This window comes from Falco rusticolus, chromosome 8 (assembly GCF_015220075.1).
Source record: "Falco rusticolus isolate bFalRus1 chromosome 8, bFalRus1.pri, whole genome shotgun sequence".
NCBI lineage: Eukaryota > Metazoa > Chordata > Aves > Falconiformes > Falconidae > Falco > Falco rusticolus.
The window spans coordinates 43,676,589-43,696,985 of NC_051194.1; the positions used below are offsets into that span (position 1 = coordinate 43,676,589).

Genomic DNA, 20,397 nt, shown 5'->3' on the forward strand with positions numbered 1-20,397 from the left:
AAAATGAAAAATGGGCTGCATTACAATAGTCAGTATTTCATTTATCATTTCCAACTCCTCTTGCCATACCTGCTGCATCTAATTTTTCATGAAGCTATTTGTAGTATAGGCACTAGATATTTTGCAGAACAAAATAATACAGGAAACAGCCTCTCAGAAATATTTACGTTGCTGTTTGAAATATATATAACTGTCTGATTCTTAGAATAAGACTACTTAAACCAGGCTAAATGTTTCTGGTTTTAACATTGAGATACCAAAGCATGAGTTTGTGAAATTTCTACCACCTTGGCTTAAACCAGGACTGACTTTAGAAAACAACAACATGGCAAGAGCTGGAAGCAGGAGGTTTGCCTCCAGAGCCCTTGCTGCTGCCCTCTGTCTCCTTTATTCTTGAATTATTTGAAGCAGGCATTCAGCTGGGCACTTCTTCTAGTCTGGTCTGCGTCTATTGTGGTGTTTCCTTCCTGTGTTATACCTGAAAGGTTGTTATATTATCTATTATTGAAACCTTGTAATTACTGTTGTTCAGTGAGCTTATCTGCTCAGTACTGAATAAATACTTTCATTTAAATGAAGAATGTCAGAGGCCACTCTGGAGCCCTTTTAACACAATGCTGATATTTGATATTTTACTGTGCTATTAACAGAGGGATAATGTGATATGTTTGCCACTCAAGGAGAAAATGAAGCCTGCTTTTGGCAGATTTTACTTGCTTTAGAAAATTGATTTGGAGTTTTTTGGGGGGTTTTTTGTTTGTATGTTTGTTTTTTTTTAATTGGAAGACAAATTGCTGAGTGTCATGGTTTAACCCCAGCCAGCAACCAAGCATTACACAACTGCTCACTCGCTCTCCCCTGGTGGGATGGAGGATAGAGTAGGAAGTGTAAAAGTCAGAAAATTCAGGGTTGAGATAAAGACAGTTTAATAGGTAAAGCAAAAGCCACACACACAAGCAAAGCAAACCAAGGAATTCATTCGCTGTTTCCCATGGGTAGGCAGGTGTTCAGCCATCTCCTGGAAAGCAGGGTTTTATCACACATAGCTGTTATTTGGGAAGAAAAATACCATTATTCTGAATGTGTGTCCCCCCTTCCTTCTTCTTTCCCTAGCTTTATATATATGCTGAGTATGATGTCATATGGTATGGAATATCCCTTTGGTCAGCTGAGATTAGCTGTCCCGGCTGTGTCCCCTCCCAACTTCTTGTGCACCCCTAGCCTGCTTGCCTGGTGGGGTGGGATAAGGAGCAGAGAAGGCCTTGACTCTGGGCAAGTGCTGCTCAGGAATAATGAAAACACCCCTGTATTATCAACACTGTTCCAGCACAAACCCAAAGCATAGCCCCATGCTAGTTACTAGGAAGAAAATCATTGCTATCTCAGCCAAAACCAGTCTGTAAGTGATGGAAGTTGTTACACTAAAAAAATTTTGGATGTTAAATCCAATCATGCTTTTACACCTTTCCATGAAAGTAGGGCTGAGCATTAGGTGCGAAATGAAACAATTTCTAATTCACTGTGTGAGCAGGAAAGAGCACTTGTGCCAGAGTCTTCTGAAGGATGCTGTTGTGAAAAAGGAGAAATGCCATACTGCATTTTCAAATAAGCATCATGAGTGGATAAAGGTTTCCAGTAAGACCAACGTTAGATCCTATCTAATGGAAAAGGAATTTGTTTCAGATATCTCTTCAAAAGAGTGTAAAAATTGTTGAGGGCATTTAGGAGAGATTAATAGAGTGCTTTGGATGTCTGAGATGTAAATCGTGAGTCATGCTGTGAAAAGGATCAAAGTCAGCGGAGAAGCTATTTTAAATTACTCCAACACTTCAGTGTACATCAACAAGGAAAATTAATGCATTTTGGATAATGAGGATTTGTGAGAGAAAGCCAGTCAGCTTAGGAAATAACTCATTGTGTAAACTGTTGGACGTTAAGGTAATGAATGGTACAGGCAAAAGAGGATCAAGCTAAGCCAGCTAACAGAATTTATTTGTGCCTGAAAAGAAACAGGTTTTTGAAAGAAGCAAGCAAAAGGATAATATCAGCGACATCCTAATTCAGTAACTGGACACTGATGGCAACAGGACTTTTAAATGTAGGCAATGGGGGCAAATTTTACATAAACCTGGGGAGGAAAAGCAACACACTAATTTAAAAAAATGTATCTAGAATTGAATTTCACTTTATCTGCTTGGAATCCAGCTGAGGGTATTTAATAACATCAGAGAAATAAGTAAATTCTCTGTAATCAGAAGTTTGGAAAGTTAAGCTGGTACTGAGCCATACACAGCATCTTTACTAGTTGTACATTACGCTGTTGTTCAGGGCAGTGAAAGAGTGGCCACCAGACCTTGTGTCCCCCTGTGGAATGGTTGCCAATTTTGACTTCAGCACAGTATTCATCTTCTTGACAGTTTAGCTTTCTGAAAGATACATATTTTTCAGTGTTCTATACATTAAAATGGCAGATCTAGAAGAAGTACTTCCCCAAGTGTTATATTTGGGCAATTTAATGATAAAAATAGTTTTAATTCATCTGGAAACTAAAATGGCTCATTCATACCTGTAGCAAAGTATTTAGCACAGCACTTCTCTATTGCCAGGAGCTTTTCATGTTTTGCTTGTCTTACAAATGAAGCCATCCTATTTTCCGCAGCTAATTAAACCCAAGCAAAGAGTACACATTTGAATATAAAAGCAGGTTATTAATAATTTGACTGGTGATTTGAGTTGCCATTATTGAGTTGAACTCGCTATTGGGGCAGTGACTTGAAGCAGGATAGCTGTATTCTCATTTAAGCTAGTATAACCTGTAGAACAATATGTATTTTTTCACTATAAGGGCTTCAAGTCATAAAGCTGCTTCACTTTACCCTTAAAGTGGTAGGAAAAAGAAGCTTGCCAGTTAATTAAGTACATTATCAGTGAGGTGTTGGGGTTTTGGGGGTTTGCATTTTATTTCCTTCCATTGTTACTCTCTTACACCTCTGAGAGTTTTCTCATTTCTCCTGCTTATTGATGGTCTTAGCTACTGGCTGTTGAACAATGACAGAAGTTAGCAGAGAAATAATGCTTTAAGTTCAAATCTAATTTAGAGTTTTGCTTCTGTTTTTTAACTGCTTTTATCTCACATGTGACTTAAGGAGTTTCCCCAGGGATTTTGGGTTTTGTTTGTTGTCCTGTCCCATTCCCAAGATTTGTAGACTCAAGAAACTGAGGAAAAACAAACTCTCTCCTCTTGCGTAGTTACTCTAGGTTTTTGATGTGGCCAAAATTTACTGTTTATGGTTTTATACTAAAACTTAATACTAATTCTGTAGTTATAAGTATAGTTCCTTTGTTCTCATCTCTACCAGCTGCTCCTGTTGCTGGTAGTTGTTTTAATAGATCAGTTGCAGAAGACCACCAAAAGTTATGTCTGAATAGATCCACCAGGAGGATGACAAATGGAAACAATAAAAGGTTTGTGTCAGTGGGAGGGGAAGGTGAAAAACAAAGAGGAGATGGACATAAAATTTTATGTAGGTTTAGATATTTTTAAAGGCTTGGGAAAATATTTTGACTGTCTTCCTTTGCTCTATTGAAGTAAATGTTATCATGGCCACGGACTCAGAACTGAGTAGGAAACATTTCCTTGCAAACTGTGCTTTTACATTAAAATTACTTAACTTTCCTCCCTGTTCTCATTCTGTTAGAGGAGAATAAAATATGAGAGAGATTTTCTCACTGGGTTTTTTCCAGGCAGTACTTAGTACTTGTGACATTATTAAATACATCAAGAAGTAGTTCAGTAGTAAAGACCTGCAGCCCCACAGGTGAATTGCCCTGATGCTGTATATATATGCACTAACCTCAGAAAAATGCAATGGTTGCAGGAGTGGGAGAGGAAGAGGCTACTTTAGTCTGTCCTTACTCATTGTTGCTTAGAGTTATACCTGTTCTAGCTGTGCCCAGTGACTGAAGTGCTTTAGAAATGGGTCCTTATCTAGTTGCAATCACACTAGTGTGGCTGGAGATGGGCTGATTTTGGCCCACCCGTTCCAGCAACCTGTCTGAAGGAGCTCTGCTCCCTCGGTCATCAGGTGGGACTTGGTATTCTCTGTATTTAGGAGCAGTCAGCTCTTCTGTCAGGGCTTTAGTAGCAGCACTGAGAGTGAGGGGTTCTCTGCTCAAAGGCTTCCTCACTAGCTGCCTGTAATGGCACTGTGTGTTCCAACACACCCTTGCCTCTCTGGGAATAAATCTTGGCCCTGTGAACTGGAGAGATCCTGTATTTCCTATCAGAAATTCTGCAATTGCAATAACTTCCTAATTTTCAGACTGTCAGGGATGATTTTGAGACCTTTTGCTGCAATGCGCCTACACAAATGTAGAGCAAAACACAGCCATTGGAAGAGTGGAAGGTGGAGGGGACTTTTCTTTGGTTCTTCTTTATACAGCTTTTTTTCAGTAGGCAGTGTAGGTTTGTAAATATCACAGTCATAAACATCTGGGTTTGTGCTTGAAATTGTACCCCAGTGCTCACTTAATAAGGAGTTGTCATTTTGTTATTATTAAAAATTGACTTTGTCTCCCTTTGTGGGCTGCGTGTAGTGATGGAGCATGTTATATGTCTATGAAGCAAGCCCTTATGGCACACGGTGAACCCCACAAGGGAAAGCAGCTCCCTGGGAATTTTCAAAAGTCAGCGTTAGGAGTATGATGAGGGATGTGGTAAACACTTCCCATTAGCACATGGCATGGAAGTCAGCAGCTGGCCAGAGTCAGACAGATGTAGTCATCCAGCAGAGCAGCCACAGATAGGAGCTATAATTACAGAAAGTAAATATATAATGATTAGTTTAATTATTAACCACCTTCCTGTATGCCTTTGAGTAACTGTAGTATCAGAGCACAGAGCACTGGAAACTGTGGAGCTTAGTTGAAGCTGCATCCTGTAGAAATATGAGGAGTACTCTGAAATCATGCAGCTCTGCAATGATCTACCAGGAGTGAACTGACCTATTTAAGTTTTAATAATTTGCACTTGGGATTTTTGCTGGTCTCATAAAGGCATCATTTTATACAGGTCACCCTCCCATCAAGGTACGGTTTGCCAAGTGTAAACCTCAGCACTCTCTCTTTACAAACAAATTCCAGACCTACACTTGCGTGTTGTCGTAGATGGAAATTCTAGGCTAATTGATGTGGTCTGGCTCTTTGATCAAAAAATACAAGGCAGCTGTAAAGCCAGTAGCTTTGCTTCACTGAAGTGTCATCAGGCATCCGGAGTGCTCGGCCAAATGTGTCCACTACTTTTTATGCACTCTTCTTACTGTGCAGATAGAGTAACTACTAAATACATTGAGCAGTGTCACTGGGAAATCTGTTACCTGCAAATGAATAGGAACTTTAGCCTGGCTTCTACAATATTTATACAAACCTTCAGCGCCTCTAAACTGTCATAGCACCACTGGCTGCCCAGCTTGCTCATGACAAAATAGTCTTTGAAAACATTACCATTACACATGAAGGCAAAAGTTTTAAAAAGTTTTGCTTACTACAAAGCAACTAGCAGAGGAAGTGTCAGAGGAAGAAGGTACACACGCATGAAAGCAAATATTTTGGGGGCTGGGCCTAGTAAGGGGGCTGGTGGCTGGCTAGTCAGAGCAGGGGAAAGAGACACTACAGCCATCAGCTTCTCCAGCTGGAATGTTCTCTTCTGTTCAATGCATGCAGTGCTTCAATAGTAGGACCCTTCCGGATTCTCTGGGATTATCTGTTCCTTTCGCCATCTTCATTTTCCATGTCATTTGGAACTTGAAATTGCGCATTCATCAGCACAAGACATAAACACCAGATCTCTGTATGTCATACTTTTAAAGAGAAAAGTGGATGTATGCAGTGCATGGAGCTTACTCTGCCTCTTTCAGACATCATTTTATGTAAATAAATCCAAACTTGAATTCATATTTTTTCTAAAAATATTTTTATGCACACACACATATCTGTATTTGAAATGTCAAGTGCATCTTCCAGTGATCATTGTTAATCTTGGCCTCTTATGTGTCCTTCCGTATATTTTATAGTTTCCGATTAGTAGACGTATCATTTTTAATTACATTTGGAAATCAGCAGTGCAGATTGCTGAGAGGAAAGGCTGAGTGCTTTTCATTGCAAAAGTATTTTTCCCCCTAGACACCTTATTTCTGCAGAAACAAAGCACTGAGCTCCTGAGAAAAAAATAAAAAAAACCAGTTCTGCAGAAACCTGTAACAGCTTGCTTGCACACATTATATGAGAGGAGAACCTCGGGAGGTTCATCGGCAATGTGTCACATTGTCTTCACTTCTGTTGTCCGCTGTGCCAAGACATATGAAAGTCTGCTTGGGTCTGTGAAGAATTTATGAAAATGCTATTCCTGGTGTGAGAAGCAACTGCATCCCAAGTCAAATCACCAGTCACTGGAAGGACTGAGTTCCCTTTGTTCCCAGCATGGTCTTTTGTCAGAATTTTGTGTTTTTGTGGGTAGAGGGAAGTACACTTAATTTTAATGTGTAGGTAACTAAACACTGGTGCTTGCAGAGAGTCATTTATTCTGCAATTCAACCTGCCATAAACAATACTAGTCAGTGCTGTTGGCATCATTTGCTGCTATGGATGTGCCCTCAATGCCTGGCACAGGCGACCAGCAAAGACTGGAAACTAACTGGTATATTTTTTTAAATCGATAAGCCTTTAATATGAGAAATGCTTAAGCAGTAGCAAAACAAATACAGTAGCAAGGGATGATGTTAACATGGTTCAGATCCTGTCTTATCCAGGGTTATTTTTCAGAGGATCACAACAAAACCCCCCAGATTTCTAGGTAATCAGAGAAAGTTTCCAAGACATCATAAATCTGAAGGCCAGGCAAACTTAGTGGAAGATGATAGAAACTTTGGAAAAGTATGGGCACATAACTGACTCAAAACATTCTGGTGGTTCTTTTATAAAACTTCTTCTAAAAATCAAGGAAAAAGTGGAAGAATTTAGTTTTCTTTCTGCTAGAGAGAAAAATGCTGCTAAGTATTGATACTTGTGAAAAAAGAAAGGTCACTTTCTGTGACTTATAAAACTGTGACTTATTTTACAACAATTAATACTGAGGTGTTTTTCTGTAGTTAAGAGGAAAAAAAAGTGTATTAGTTTCTACATTATATGCGGAAGCAAATGTTTTCATGGATATGTACTCTCCTTAAGAGAGAAAGGCTGCAGTAGTCTACACTTACACAGATTCACATTGAGCCAAGTAAGATGGGGAAGGAAATGCAGGGTCACTGTGGAATTTACATCTAAGCGATTAATTTATTAAAAAAATCTCTTGGTTTTGCCATAAATTGGTGGAGTCATTTTTACACTAGAACATAGAGCTCCTGGCATGGGAAACAACAGAAGGATTCTTTTTGTGCTGCCTGGTAATCTGGCTTGCTAATGTCAGCAGCCATTCAGCATACCATGCCAAGAGCATGCAGGTGTTGCAGGAAAAAATTCAAGTGATTTGAGTAATTCCCCTCTAAGCAAGTGCTTATTCAACTAAGTGATGTGCAAGAGGAATGCTTATTAATATATAAAAAAAAAAAAGAAAAAAATACTATAATCCCCAACCATAATCGGGAAAAAAGTGAACATCGAGACACTATTTAATTTAAATGCATAAAAGATCAAATGCAAAAAAAAACCCCAAACCACAACCCAACACCCCAGAACAACTGTTAATTACGAATAATTGTCTTTCTGCTGATGTTATGAAATGTGCTGTTTCTTAAAAGCTTGTAATTTTCAGTACCTAGGTAATAAAAAAGAGGTGAAAAGTATTAAATATTTCTATATTTTCAGTCAACAGAAAGATTGTAGTCTCCTTCTCCTCTGCTGTTTCAATTGTACCCTTAGGTAGATAAGAAGTAAATCTCAGAATATGGTGAAGCATCAGTCCACAGGAGCAGAAGATGGTGTTCTGCCTGCTGTGGGAGAAGGCAGCTGCTGTTGAGGAAAAGAGTATATATATCTGTCATACATCATACGTGTGTATCAGACAGTGAATGTTAGGTCTAGGAGTAAGAGCAAATTGCATACAGCATTTGAGGGGCTAGGTAAATGCTGATCGAGAGGAAATCTTCTGGCCTCAGTTGTTTCTGTGAAGAGCAAGGAACTGCTCTAGCTTGATGAAAGGAGTCATGCAAATGCCATGAGACATCTTTGCCCATATAAGCCCTAAATAAATTAGGTGGGTAGAACTTTGCCAGACATATGTCTTATCTTGACTTTAATTAATAGTGCTAATTTCTGTTCCACTTAATATTGCTTGTTGCTGTTGGAGACAAGTTATGTAAAGCGGTATCCAAATACGTTAACCAAGCCAGATATAATCTTGTCCTTGTGAGACTGCGGAGTAGTAAGCATATATGCAGTGAATGCTGAGGATTTCTGTATTGTGCTGGTTTTGTTTTACAGGGTCAAAAGTTTTCTAATTTCAACAGCAAGTTAAAATCTTTTTCTGGACTGAGGATGTCTCATTTTGGTTTGAAATGTGGTTTTGAGCATAAATAAGCTTTTGTGAGATGTGGGGGTTCTCTCATGATGTGCCTAGATTTTTACATGCTGTATTTGATAAAAACAGCAAGCAGATTGTATTTCTTTTATCTGCTGGAAAAGTCAGAATATTTTTCTTACTTATTTGGGAATTTAGGAATAATCCCTTTGGGAGTTACAACATGCTCGTGTGGTCAGGAGTAAATTGGGCACATAACAGCTCTTTCTGCTGGGGCAGAAGCTGCTCTGTGAAGAGCTGGGTTTTGCTGTCATGAGGCATGGAGATGTACTTCTGGAAGTGTTTCTACAATATGTTACTTGTTTCATGTTTGTGGACCACAAAAAGGAAAAATGAGTGCCAGGAACACTGTATTCAGTTTCTGCATGTCTCTTGTTTATCTATAGGCTCACACTTCCACGGGCAAAGCAACACCAGTGCTTGTGGGTACAACTTGCATATTGGGAGTTTTAGTTGTGCTGGGAACAAGGAAAAATTACTCCATTGCTGATATAGCACCTTGCAGTGAGATAAAGCGTGGAAGTAACTTTAGCTGCCCAAAAGCAGTTATTTTGCAAATGTATGTGACCTATGTGTATATATATTTACATTTACAGTCAAAACCTGATTCTATAAAATGTACGTGGAATTCACTTACACCCATGGCATACATGCATCTGATGGGATATGTGTGGGAAAGTAGTTGCTCATGACATAAACAGCTCCCCTCCACATGTTTGAGAACCTAGCCTGTGGCCTTTGTGTGTTTCCTATACTCAGTTGATTCTGCTGGGTACATATGGATGAGAGGGGAGTATTCTTAGTTATTTTGATTACTGTATGATGAACCAAAATTTACCTTGTTATTTTAAAATAATACCTCATCAGGTGCACCTATTGCCTCCCTGATAAAATACACACAAAAATACCTTTCAGCTAGATCAGCTGTGTAGGGAACTGGTCACAAATTAAAGTTGGTTTTTTTTCTCTCCTTTTACTATCAAAACTGACCTTTGACATAATAGCTACTAGCAGCACTTTGAGCAAGACATGCAGGTTTTAATTGCTTTGGGTCTTCTGAAAGCCAGGGCCCAATTAATCGCTTTCTCTAAAGGTAAGTGAATGGGACAATGGATGCAAAACAACCCCAAGCTTCTGGCTAAGCATGCAGACACCTCAGGTAATTTGTTTTTTTTATTTCCCCCAAATCCTCAGTCATTCCCTTGTCTCAAGAGAAGTTTTATTTCTGAAGTTCTTTAAAATTGCTCGCTTCAATGGAGTTGGAGAGAGGTTTGATGTGGCTTTTGACATCTTTCTGTAAGAAAAAGAAAATAATAGAGCTGTAAATAACAACAGTCAACAGCTGTTTATCATCCTTCTCTGTCATTGATACTTCACTGATTAGGCACTAAACCAAAGTGTGGTAAAGCTTACATTTCCATCTGAACTCCTTTATGTTCTGTAAGGGAGAGTGTCAGTGTTGTAAGGCTGGTGCTTTGTGCCCGACATAATTGGTACTGAAGTTTTTAGTGTTCTGTTTCTAGCCTAAGGGTGCCTTTTTGTTATCAGGATCTTGCATTTCCTCTCTTTTCCAGTCCCCAGTTCCTCCCTTCCTCAGAGATTATATACTGAGAACAAGAAGTAAAAATGGAAATTTGGATATTCCACAGGTAGTGGAAACAGTAGCACACTTTTTATGTTAATCAAGAAAGGATCTGTTGCAAAGCCAAGGTACTGAATTTTTCTCCCTGTCTATCATGGGACTTTCCAGGTAGAGCTGGGCTCTGCTCCATGGTGAGCTTGCCTGGTGTGAGGAAGTTCACATACATATCCTGTGAGCACACACAGCTCAGCTGAGCCCTGAGAATGCCAGTATTAGGTCTTTTTTCATTAATCCACCCTTCTCCAGCGTGTCTAGGTGTCACACTGCAGACTGTGTGGGCTTTTTTAGGATTCTCTTCTTCCTGCTGAAGCCTGCAACAGGGTATGCCACAGTTATGAGGTTCACAGAGCACTAAAAAAAAATGCTTCTTGCTCCAACTATAATCATGGTCTACATGGAGAAGTTAGGTTCAGCCTAGGACTGTGTTCATTCTGGAGGTCAGAGGGGAATGTTGTGCTTAAACCAAGCTCACCCTTTACCTCTTCCCTGAAATCCTCCGGGACAAGTATAAGCAAAGTCCTCTTGCTGCTACAACTGTTAGTCTACTCAGAGATGCCAGGCAAGTCAAGGGGGTGCGAGACTGGGGAGGAAAGAGGTGTAAGAACGTGTTGTAGGTGCACTGCTGTCTTAGGCACTGTTGCTCACATAGGATCCATCAGGTTTCCAAACAGCTTCTCAGAAGCATTTTGAGGTGGCAGTGAGGCTTTCTGAGCCTTACATGGCTCAGAAAAGGCAGATGTTCTGCAATGTGTTGGTCTTTGAGACTTAATACATATATTACTTTGTCAGTGTGTGGTATCCTTTGAAGCTTTGTGGTTATAGGTTCCTCTAGTGAGGCCTATTTTATTTAGCATTCAGCATTTTAATGGCACATAAACCTCTGTATCTGCAGCTCCTACAGCAAGCATCTTTCTGAAGAAGCCTTAAGATGTCACAATATTTGAAAGAGAAAACTGCATTTTGCTAGCACCTCTAATTTATGTAGCAAAATAATTGGGTAGGAAGCATCTCTTATCTCTTGTTGAATCTGATATGAAAGACAGAGCTTTTCAAGCCTGGCTAAAACTATGAATTATCCTGCAATATTTGAATGGATCTAATTTAGGCAGCTGTCAGACAGAAATATTTTAGATTCTGCATATTAGTAACACTTGCAGAGGGGCTGTGGCTGTTTCCAAAGACCTTTTTTGTTGTGTGAAATGAGGGGAACTCAGCACAGTAAAGACTGTGGAGATGTTTGAACAAATAAATTGCTTGCATAAAATAATTATTCTTAATAGAGGGAAGGAGAAGCTTGGATGGACTTTAATCATTCTTACACATCCTTGTGAGAGGAGTATCAGAACTCTAGGTCTGTTACTTTAACTGTTGGTATACTGCTCAGGTTACTGTAGGGATGATTCCTTGCCATTTCAGGAGCACTGGGTATGGTTGTGCAAGTTTTATTTCATCTTATTTTCCATGTGAAAGACACATTTAAAAACTATGAAGAGCCTTCAGTAATCATATTAGATCACTGTTAAAAAAAGGCTATAAGGGTCTTCTATAAAACAAATCACAATTAGAACTTAAGTATCAGTTGGAAATTGGGCTATAATTCTGACTAGCATTTAACTTGTCTTTTGATATGATACAAATCCTTCCTACCTAGTCTGATTCTCAGCCTGAGGCTTTAACATTCTGCCTAGTGTTCATTTTATTTGGTTTAACACCCACCCGTTGTATTTTGCACGATTTTATTTTGCTTTGCCTGAGCTGAACTGCTCCACCTGATGGTGAGAACACTAAAATGCCCTCACTCATGCAATAAGGATTTATTTAAAAAAAAATGTAATCTTGCACGAGCATTCAATGCTGTAAAGGTAGGTGTGCCTTAATCCAGGAGATTTACTGATGATGTTCTTCCCCCTTTATACTTGCATGTAAAGCACTTAAGGTTGTGTAAAGGAGTTGCACAAAGATCTTGAATCCACAGTTTTCTTTCATGTTTCTAGTGAGATACCTAGTGGGTGGGTACTTGTACTGTAAACAAGTGCTTCTCAAAGTCCAGATACTGCCAGAACCTGAGATGCAGCTGTGCTTTGCAAGACATGCATATCTGTTTTTGCTTATGCACAAAAAGGGAAATGCGGCTGCTTGGTAGCTGTTGATTTGATCATATTCTTCTTACACAATGTGGAAATACTTAATGGTTGAGTAAGTTGGGTAGAAGAGCTTGCCCACATGGTATTTTCTATCTCAAGTCCATTTAGTTGCACAGAAAAGGGATAAAAACTAAAGAACTCTGAAAGAAACAGCATGCCTATGAGAAAAGATTTAAATGGCTTTCTTGTGGCATTGAAAAAGAAATAATCACACAAATCTTGTGCAAGCAGTAAAGAAACAGGAAGCATAACAGAGCTGCATGTTCCCAAGTCTTTTAGTTTGCTCAGCTTTTTGCAATGTATGAGTCTGTAGATGCATGCTACAGTAAATTTGTCTCTGGCAGCTTTCAAGTTGCCCTAACATATCAGACTCTTTTCTGTGTGATAGCAATATCTGTCATCTCTGGACTGTCATGTCTTTAGCCAGGAAAGCAAAAGATATGATTTCATATCTTGAGCTGATGTGACTGGGATAAAGGGTGGATCCTGTATGGAAGGATGCTTATATGTAACAGCATATGCAAGGAACGTTCTTTAAAATATTTGATTGTTGGCAGACTGAGGCCAAGATTTCCTGTGCTGTTGAGAAGATAATGTGAGATCTGACCACCTAAGCACAAGCTGATTACATTCAGCCTGTAGTCCTGCAAAAGTAAGGTCATGGGGTACCAACCAAAAAACTCTGTGAACAGGCAGGTTGCTCTAATTCATGCTGTGAAACTGAGGAATTTCCTTGTTGTATTCTGTTTTTATAGCCTCTATCAAAATCTGCAAATTTTAAGCTGTTCATGTAGTTTTGTCCTTCAATTGTATTAACCATATACATTTATATTGCCCAAAATGGTGTGTACAGACTTTTTTTTTTCTTTCTTTTTTTCTCTCTCAGACACCCTGGCTCTGGAATACCAGACAGTGCTGGAACGGGTATCCATATCAGGTAAAAGTTACAGTGCTGCCTAAAAACAAACATTACACATCTGCAGAGCTCTGTTTTTAGTATAGTGGATCTTTGTGTCAATATGTTAGTGTGAATGAGCTACTCAGCATTTCAGAACATTGCTAGATGCTCCCCATCTTGCTTCAGTTCAAGTTGGGAAAGATGAATACAGCTGTCACGCCTGTTTTGAAATGAAGCACAGGCTCTGAAAACAGACCTGGGATATCTAACCATGAAAGCAGACGTCTGCAATGGTGGTAGAATGGTCATTTTGTACAAAGTTCTGAGGATAGTGAAAGTTTTAACTAAGCCTGAGATTCAATTGGTTGGGAAAAGCCAGTATTGTTCTCATAGTTGTTATACTGCATACAGAGTGAGACTTAATCCCTGGCAATTGGTATCATCAAAGAGGAGTCTGAAGAGAGAAGGTAGGTTTCTCCTTTAGGCACTTATATAAGGTCTGTCTGGTCCTCGCCTCATGAAAGCCTGCAATGAAAGAAGGAAAAATTAATGAGAGAATTGAGATTAGTTTCAAGTTTTTATTTTCAGCAATGCCTGTATTTTCATGGATTCAAAAAGCAACAGTGTTTCTCTCTGTTCTAGGTCAAAGTATTAGAACTTAACTTCAAAAAAGGACTTAAGTAATTTATCTCCTTTACTAAGGAGAAGAATGCCACTGTAAGAGTGAAAATGCCCTTTTGGGTTGTGTCCTTCTGCACTCATTCCCTCTTTCAGTTTTCAAAAAAATTTTGCTTATTTGAAATTTGGTTTCCTTAAAAAAATCTTCAGAAGAACAATAACAGTATACTTATTCCTTACTGCACTGCTAAGGTTTTAACTAGTTCCAGGAATATTTAATTCCTATGTCCAAGTTCTGGCCATGTTGCACAGAAGCACAGCTGTTCGAATGACATGCAGGTGCTGCAGTAACACTAGGATTAACTGTAGCCCTACAACTCCAGAAACTATTCTCTGCCAGGGGAAGAAGGAGCAGGAGATGTGAAAGAAGGGTAGAAATTTTATCTATCATTATCTGGTTGAACAGTGGCTTTCAAAGTTTGCATACCCTAACAGCTTTGAGAAACCTGTCCTGTGCTTTCCCTTAGTTTGTGCTACTGGACATAGTTGTTAAAGTATGGGATGTATTTAAACAGAGCAGTCAACCTGCTCTAAAGGATTCAAGGTATTTTTCAAAAACGGTAACTCCTGAACTCTGCCTTGGCTGTACCACTGCCTTATTTTGCCTCCTAGCCTGATAAAAGTGACTTTCAACATGGATGTTATGAAAATCAGTGAATTAATTCAGTGTTCCCTTTTATTATTTATAATAATAACAGTAAGGTAGCCCTTTCAAAGAAAAAGTATCATCATTTGTATGGGCTAGGAATGTACTTGGGAAAGCCAAGAGCCACCTGTTTTCTTAGTGCCCTTTGTATAACAGAAGGCAACAAGAGATTAAAATTATGAAGTGCAGTTTTCCCTTTTGTTATAAATCAGAGGTAACAAAAGTTTCAAATACGACCTACTAAGATGGTCTTCAAAATTTTTAATAACTTCTGAGGATAACTTTTGGTATCTTTTTTAATTAGTCTGATTCTAATTCTAAACCTGAGCTTGTTTAAAATGCTTTTTTTTTTTTTTCTTTAGTTCAGCATCCAGGAGTCTTGATAGGGAGCATTGAAGCATTGTACTAGCTGCTATCCAAATATAATTGACCCTGAATTGCAACAGCTCCAGCAAAGAGTTTACAATTTAAGGAGTCTAACCTGTAACCTGTCTAGGGCATATTGCTGCTTTTTTTTATTATTATTAATTTTATTATTATTTATTTTATTTTCCCTAAAGAGCAGGGAGGAGAAAAAAAAAGTCATTGCCAGACTGGAAGGTATGAAAGGTATGAGGAATAGTATTGTCTGAAAGGCGCATAATTCCCTTGTGACAGTGGAGAGCCCTGGACAGGCTGAACGGGAGGAGAACTGTGTTTAGGTTTGGGTGCTCTTGAAGGTTGCGTACCTGTTGGAAAGAGTTCAGTGGAGAAAATTCAGCAAGAATGACCAAAAATCTTGATCTGAGAAAGGTTGAACAGATTTGTTCATTTAGCCTCATAAGAAATACTGATTTAGATTGCACCCAAGGGCTGGAGGGTGAACTGAATAACATTAGCGAAGCAGCAGAAGAAATTGAATGGGGGAAATGTTGAATCTTGATCTCTCCGAGATTTTAAGAACAATCATTTGTCAGAATTGATATGGCTGCAGTCACTGGTACCTTTCAGTCCTGTTTTCTACTATTTTTGTGTGTTTACATGCAAGAAGAGATTTATTTATGACAAAAGACCATGAATCTTACTGATTAAAGAACATGTATTTACCAGACTTACCAGAAGAGCAAGGTCATTCAGAAAGTTAGATACAACTTATAGAGGGTGGCCACTAAACTTAACTATATCTAAAATCGTGCTACTGGTAGAGAGGGTCCAACAGAAAGCAAATCATCAAATAAAAAGTAATTATTAAAACCATTGTGTCGGAGATAAAAATGTCTACTGGGTGCTAATCAGAATTAAGTATTGGGTTTTCAGTTTGGGGCTTGTTGCTTTATTTTCTTAACTGGATAAGATTTCTAATCTCTTATTTGCCACAAATCCTTTGTAAGTTACTCAACACAGCATTGCAGAAATCCAGCTGGACTTACTGTAAATATAGTCAAATGAATCATTCTGCTGACAATTTACCTATAAGCACAGAATAGTCCTATTGAATTTGAATCTATGGAGAACTGAAACCTAACATTTAAACTAAGTTAAACACACACTGTTGATCCTTTCATGGAGGGAAACCATGATATCTGTAGAATCTCCCTACATTATCAATATATATAGGTTTAGAATTAGTAATGATATTATTAATAAAGCAGCTGACAATCTTTATTGTTTTATTTCCCCGGTGAGTTCTCTTGCAATAATGAGTATAGTAGTCTCATTGCTAGCTCATGTTCTTGTCCCTTTTTTTAATTACACCTAAATTAAATGCTTATTGGCAGTCTCACTAAGTCAGAAAAATATTATATTGGTCCAAGAAATGGCTTTAAAAGATTGATTTTAAGTGTACACATTTTTCATAAAGCATAAGCATGTGTCTATGTTTAAATAACCTACATAAAGCATTCATGTGGGCACCTAAGGATTGTTTCTGAGCTACAAAGAACTGCTCTGCAAAAGGGAATGGTAATGAAAGAGGCAAATGAAATGCCTCTTGCCAATGGAAATAGTTCATGCCCTGCTTGGATGTAATGGTTTTGCCAGTGCAAACTGCTCTAGAGAGTTACGGTTCATCTAATCCCACAGGAGATGCCCTCAGGAGTTTCTCCTGTGCCAGTGCCCCTCTCTGTCACTGCAATGGAAGACATGACTAGCAGGGAGGCACAATCACATGGAAATTAGAGCAGCTCCTAGGACTGGCTGTTTTAGACTGGGGGCTGAACAGCTTATGCATGCCACCAGTTACCTTCTTTGAAGTCACCCCAGATTGGTTTTGGTTATGTATAAGTTCCTGTGGCATGTTATTTTTATTTCTTTTACTTTTAAACTTCTGTGTTAACCATATTGTATATCAAACAAGATGCCTGGATAAATTTATTTTATTTTCTTCTTTTCAAATATTGACATGTTCCCAGAAAATGGTTAAATTCTTTAAAAGTAGACTAAAGCTCGCAACATTTTAATCATGAGCAGATGAGATTATATACTAGCATTACTTTAATCTGCTCTAGCATTGTTTCTTTTGATGTACAGCAAGATATTTCAAGTAGTCTTTCAAAACTAAGACTTAGGAGTACTCAGAATTTACTTTGTTCTAGGTTCCAAATGGACAACATCATCATTTTTTGGTATTACAATATTAAAATACTGTCAAGATTAAAACATAAGAGGAGGGTAGGCTGGGGAGCTTTATTTTTCCAGTGACATCAAAGTTTGAAAGAGGCTACCATCATAATTTTTCTTACATAGGATGCCTATGTATAATTTAGTAATCCCTTCATGATTAAATATGCCTCCTATATACCTCAGCTGCCTGTAATGTCAGTTAGACTCTATTAACCTTTTCTCATCTCCATATTTCAGCCACTGATGCCTGACCTTCATTATTACTACCTAGTTGAATTGTCATTCTACTGGTCCTTAATGTTTTCTCAATTCATTGACATCAAAAGAAAGGTAAGAACAATGGGACAAAAAACATTGAAAGCTTTAAGCACATATCTATCTTGACTTCAGGAATACCTGTATTACCTGTGCAGATAACTGGAAATAGTTCTTTTTAGTCACCACCTCTTGCAGATATTCATTACTGAGAAACTGGTGTTGAAGTGCTTGTCTTACTCTGTTCCTTGTTACTATGATGTGGGGTTTTTCTGCATGGGAAGAAGAGCCTGGAGTAATCAAATATTCAAGGAGAAACAGCAGCAGCCAAAAAAACCTGCTCTCATACAGTGACTTAAATGGAATTGAACACACAGTAGCTAGTAGATGTACGGTTTCTTCTAAGAGTTAAATGCTGAAATATCATTGATGGAGCAAGACTACCTCTTAAATTCACAGTATCACTTTGGTAAAATCTATGAGAGCTTTCAATTTATTCTACAAAGGGATGTTAAAAACAGGGATACATTTATTATAAAAAAGTGATGTTACATTTAATCTTACCTTTACGGTTATAACATTTCAAGTAGCTGAGCATTGCAATTAAGGGGATATTAATCAAGGAAATAAAACTCTGGAAAGATAAAAAAACATTTTTCTAGTTTCAGTAGCAACCTGTTCCATACTCCATCATCCAAGTTCTCTCCTCCAAGGAGAGCGCTAGTCCACAGCAGAACAGGCAGCACAACAGTCATTCTATACCAAACAGTCCACTGAGCTATTCTTGCAGGGGTTTGTTAATGTTGCAAAATTATTTAAAACATTTGGAAGAATTTTATAATATTTTATGTGCCTCCTTTTACTGCCATTTAGTTAATTGATTGTAGGCTATGCTAATCGAAGTATCCTTCTTTAATAGAATTTTAGCAGGAGCATAACTCTGAAAAGAGTAAATGAACAATCCAGTATGTCCTGAATAAATTTGTTTGCTATTTGGAACCACAGTGTGCTGCTCCTGGAGGTCTTGTGTCAGAGCTGCATGTATCGAAAAATATCCCTTTATTTGAATTTCCAAATTTTTCCAGAAGTAGAAGAAAACTCAGGAAAACATCCACAAATCTTAAATCCATATTGGAGGGTAAACTGTAAACAAAACAAGCAATTTAGGATTAAATATCCCTTACTGTTAGTCATGAGCTTGAAATGAGTACAACTTCATTGTTTCAAAAAACAGAGATGCAGAAAAAGAGTGCTGAACGAAGCTGTATGATAGCAGAGATGAATTTAAATCAAGAGTAGCATTGACTAATATACATAAACTGCAGGTGCCAGCAATACTGAATAGCCATTTGTCAATATATCAACTAAAACCAAACCTCTGCAACAATGTTACAAAATTTTTTAGGTTATTTTTCTAGAACTGTATTGTGTCTAATCAGTCTCCCTGCATTCATATTCAGCCCTCCCCACTGTGTCATTGGTTATATTTTATTTTCCTTGTGTACCTTGGAAGGGAGGAATATTTTAACAGCAATTGTTGCAATTGCAACAGTACTGCAATTTTGCAGTACAATACATCGTTAAAGAATATTTAATTGATTCCTGACTAGTTGCTTTGTTCATGTGAAAAATAATTGGAGTCTACCCTAACAGCATCTAGGTTCAGTGCTGAAGTGCACTTCTGAAAAGGGCCTTTGGGAGGCCAGTAATACCTTTCTCATTTAATACATCTCATAAGCAATTGCTATAGCTTTTTCCCCCATGACTTGGAGAGTTTGTTCCCATTGATGAGCTGAGCACAGAGCTAAAGCCCAATCCTGTCCATAAGTCCATCTTTTGCAAGTCTGTTTCTCAGTTATGTATACATGACTTTTTATTAGGGAGACTTTGCAGCAGCCTACTGTGGAAATAGAATGGGAGATGGAGGTGGGGAAGTGGATTGCTAACAGCTAACACCCCTGCCACAGATTTGCAATGCTTAAAGCCAGAGCACCAGATCAAAGCATCGTCCCATGCACCTGCTGTGTCTGAGAACATCCAGTGTCCAGCAGAGAGCAGGAGTACAGTATCAGCAAGTCAAAAGCCTTTCATTATAAGGACCCTGCAGGAGACAGTGGAGGTGCCATATTTATAAATAACCTATTAGATCACAGACCAGTTTGGACTGTGGAGACAGTTCTTTTTGTAGTGTAAGCGAAGTTGAGAACTAGGGGGATTAGACTGGAGAAATGCAGGCATGCACTGGTGTCATACAGTAAAACTGTTCTATAGTGGGGTGAGTGCAAGCTGTCAAGGAAACCCATAAGCTGAAAAATGTTAGCACTGGTATCTTACAGTAGTTGACAAAAAATAGTACAAGCTTGACAGAGGCACCAGCTCTTGCAGCACCATAATAGTTCTCTTTAAAAAAGCAGGTTTAGTTTAAAAAATGTGGAGACCTCCTAATGTACTCAATATGCAATGCATGAAACGGTGCCCATATTAAATAAGGCTCTGTTTAACTGGAAGAAGCAGGAGGAAATTTGCCAACTAATATCAGTTGCTATTGTAATAGTTCCTGACAGCTTATACAGAGCAAATTAACAGTTCTCAGCCTGAGAAACCTGTTGATGTTTTCATGTTACAGTGAGAGGAATACTTTTAGTCTTGGTTACCATTTTAGGTACTTTAAATTCAGCAGTGGCTGTGTTGTAGTGTCTGGGATGATCAAAAGTTCCCTGGGAGCCTCATGCACTGCAGGAATTCAGTCAACCACTTTTATGTAGCTGGGTTTCTCTGGAGGTGCAGTAGGTCCTCTCTGAGCACCAGCACTCAGCACTGGCCTGACTGCAGTACTGGTCTTTTACTTGCTGTGGCTCAAGAGAAATGTACTTGCTGTTTTCCATCTCCGTTATTCTTTTCTAATAGCAAATTCATAACTTCAGAATTACTTCCAATTGGTTTGCTGACTTTCAAATACCT

The 20,397-nt window shown here is 38.5% G+C and overlaps 1 protein-coding gene across 1 annotated transcript in view; it reads left to right on the forward strand.

Annotated features, from left to right (window-relative positions):
* Positions 1-20,397, forward strand: part of CERS6 (ceramide synthase 6) — a 124,610-nt gene that overhangs the window by 76,654 nt on the left and 27,559 nt on the right. Inside the window, exons 5-6 of the mRNA XM_037398748.1 lie at positions 13,245-13,295; positions 17,419-17,511. Coding sequence (XP_037254645.1) covers positions 13,245-13,295; positions 17,419-17,511 — 144 coding nt within the window. The remainder of the gene's footprint in view (positions 1-13,244; positions 13,296-17,418; positions 17,512-20,397) is intronic.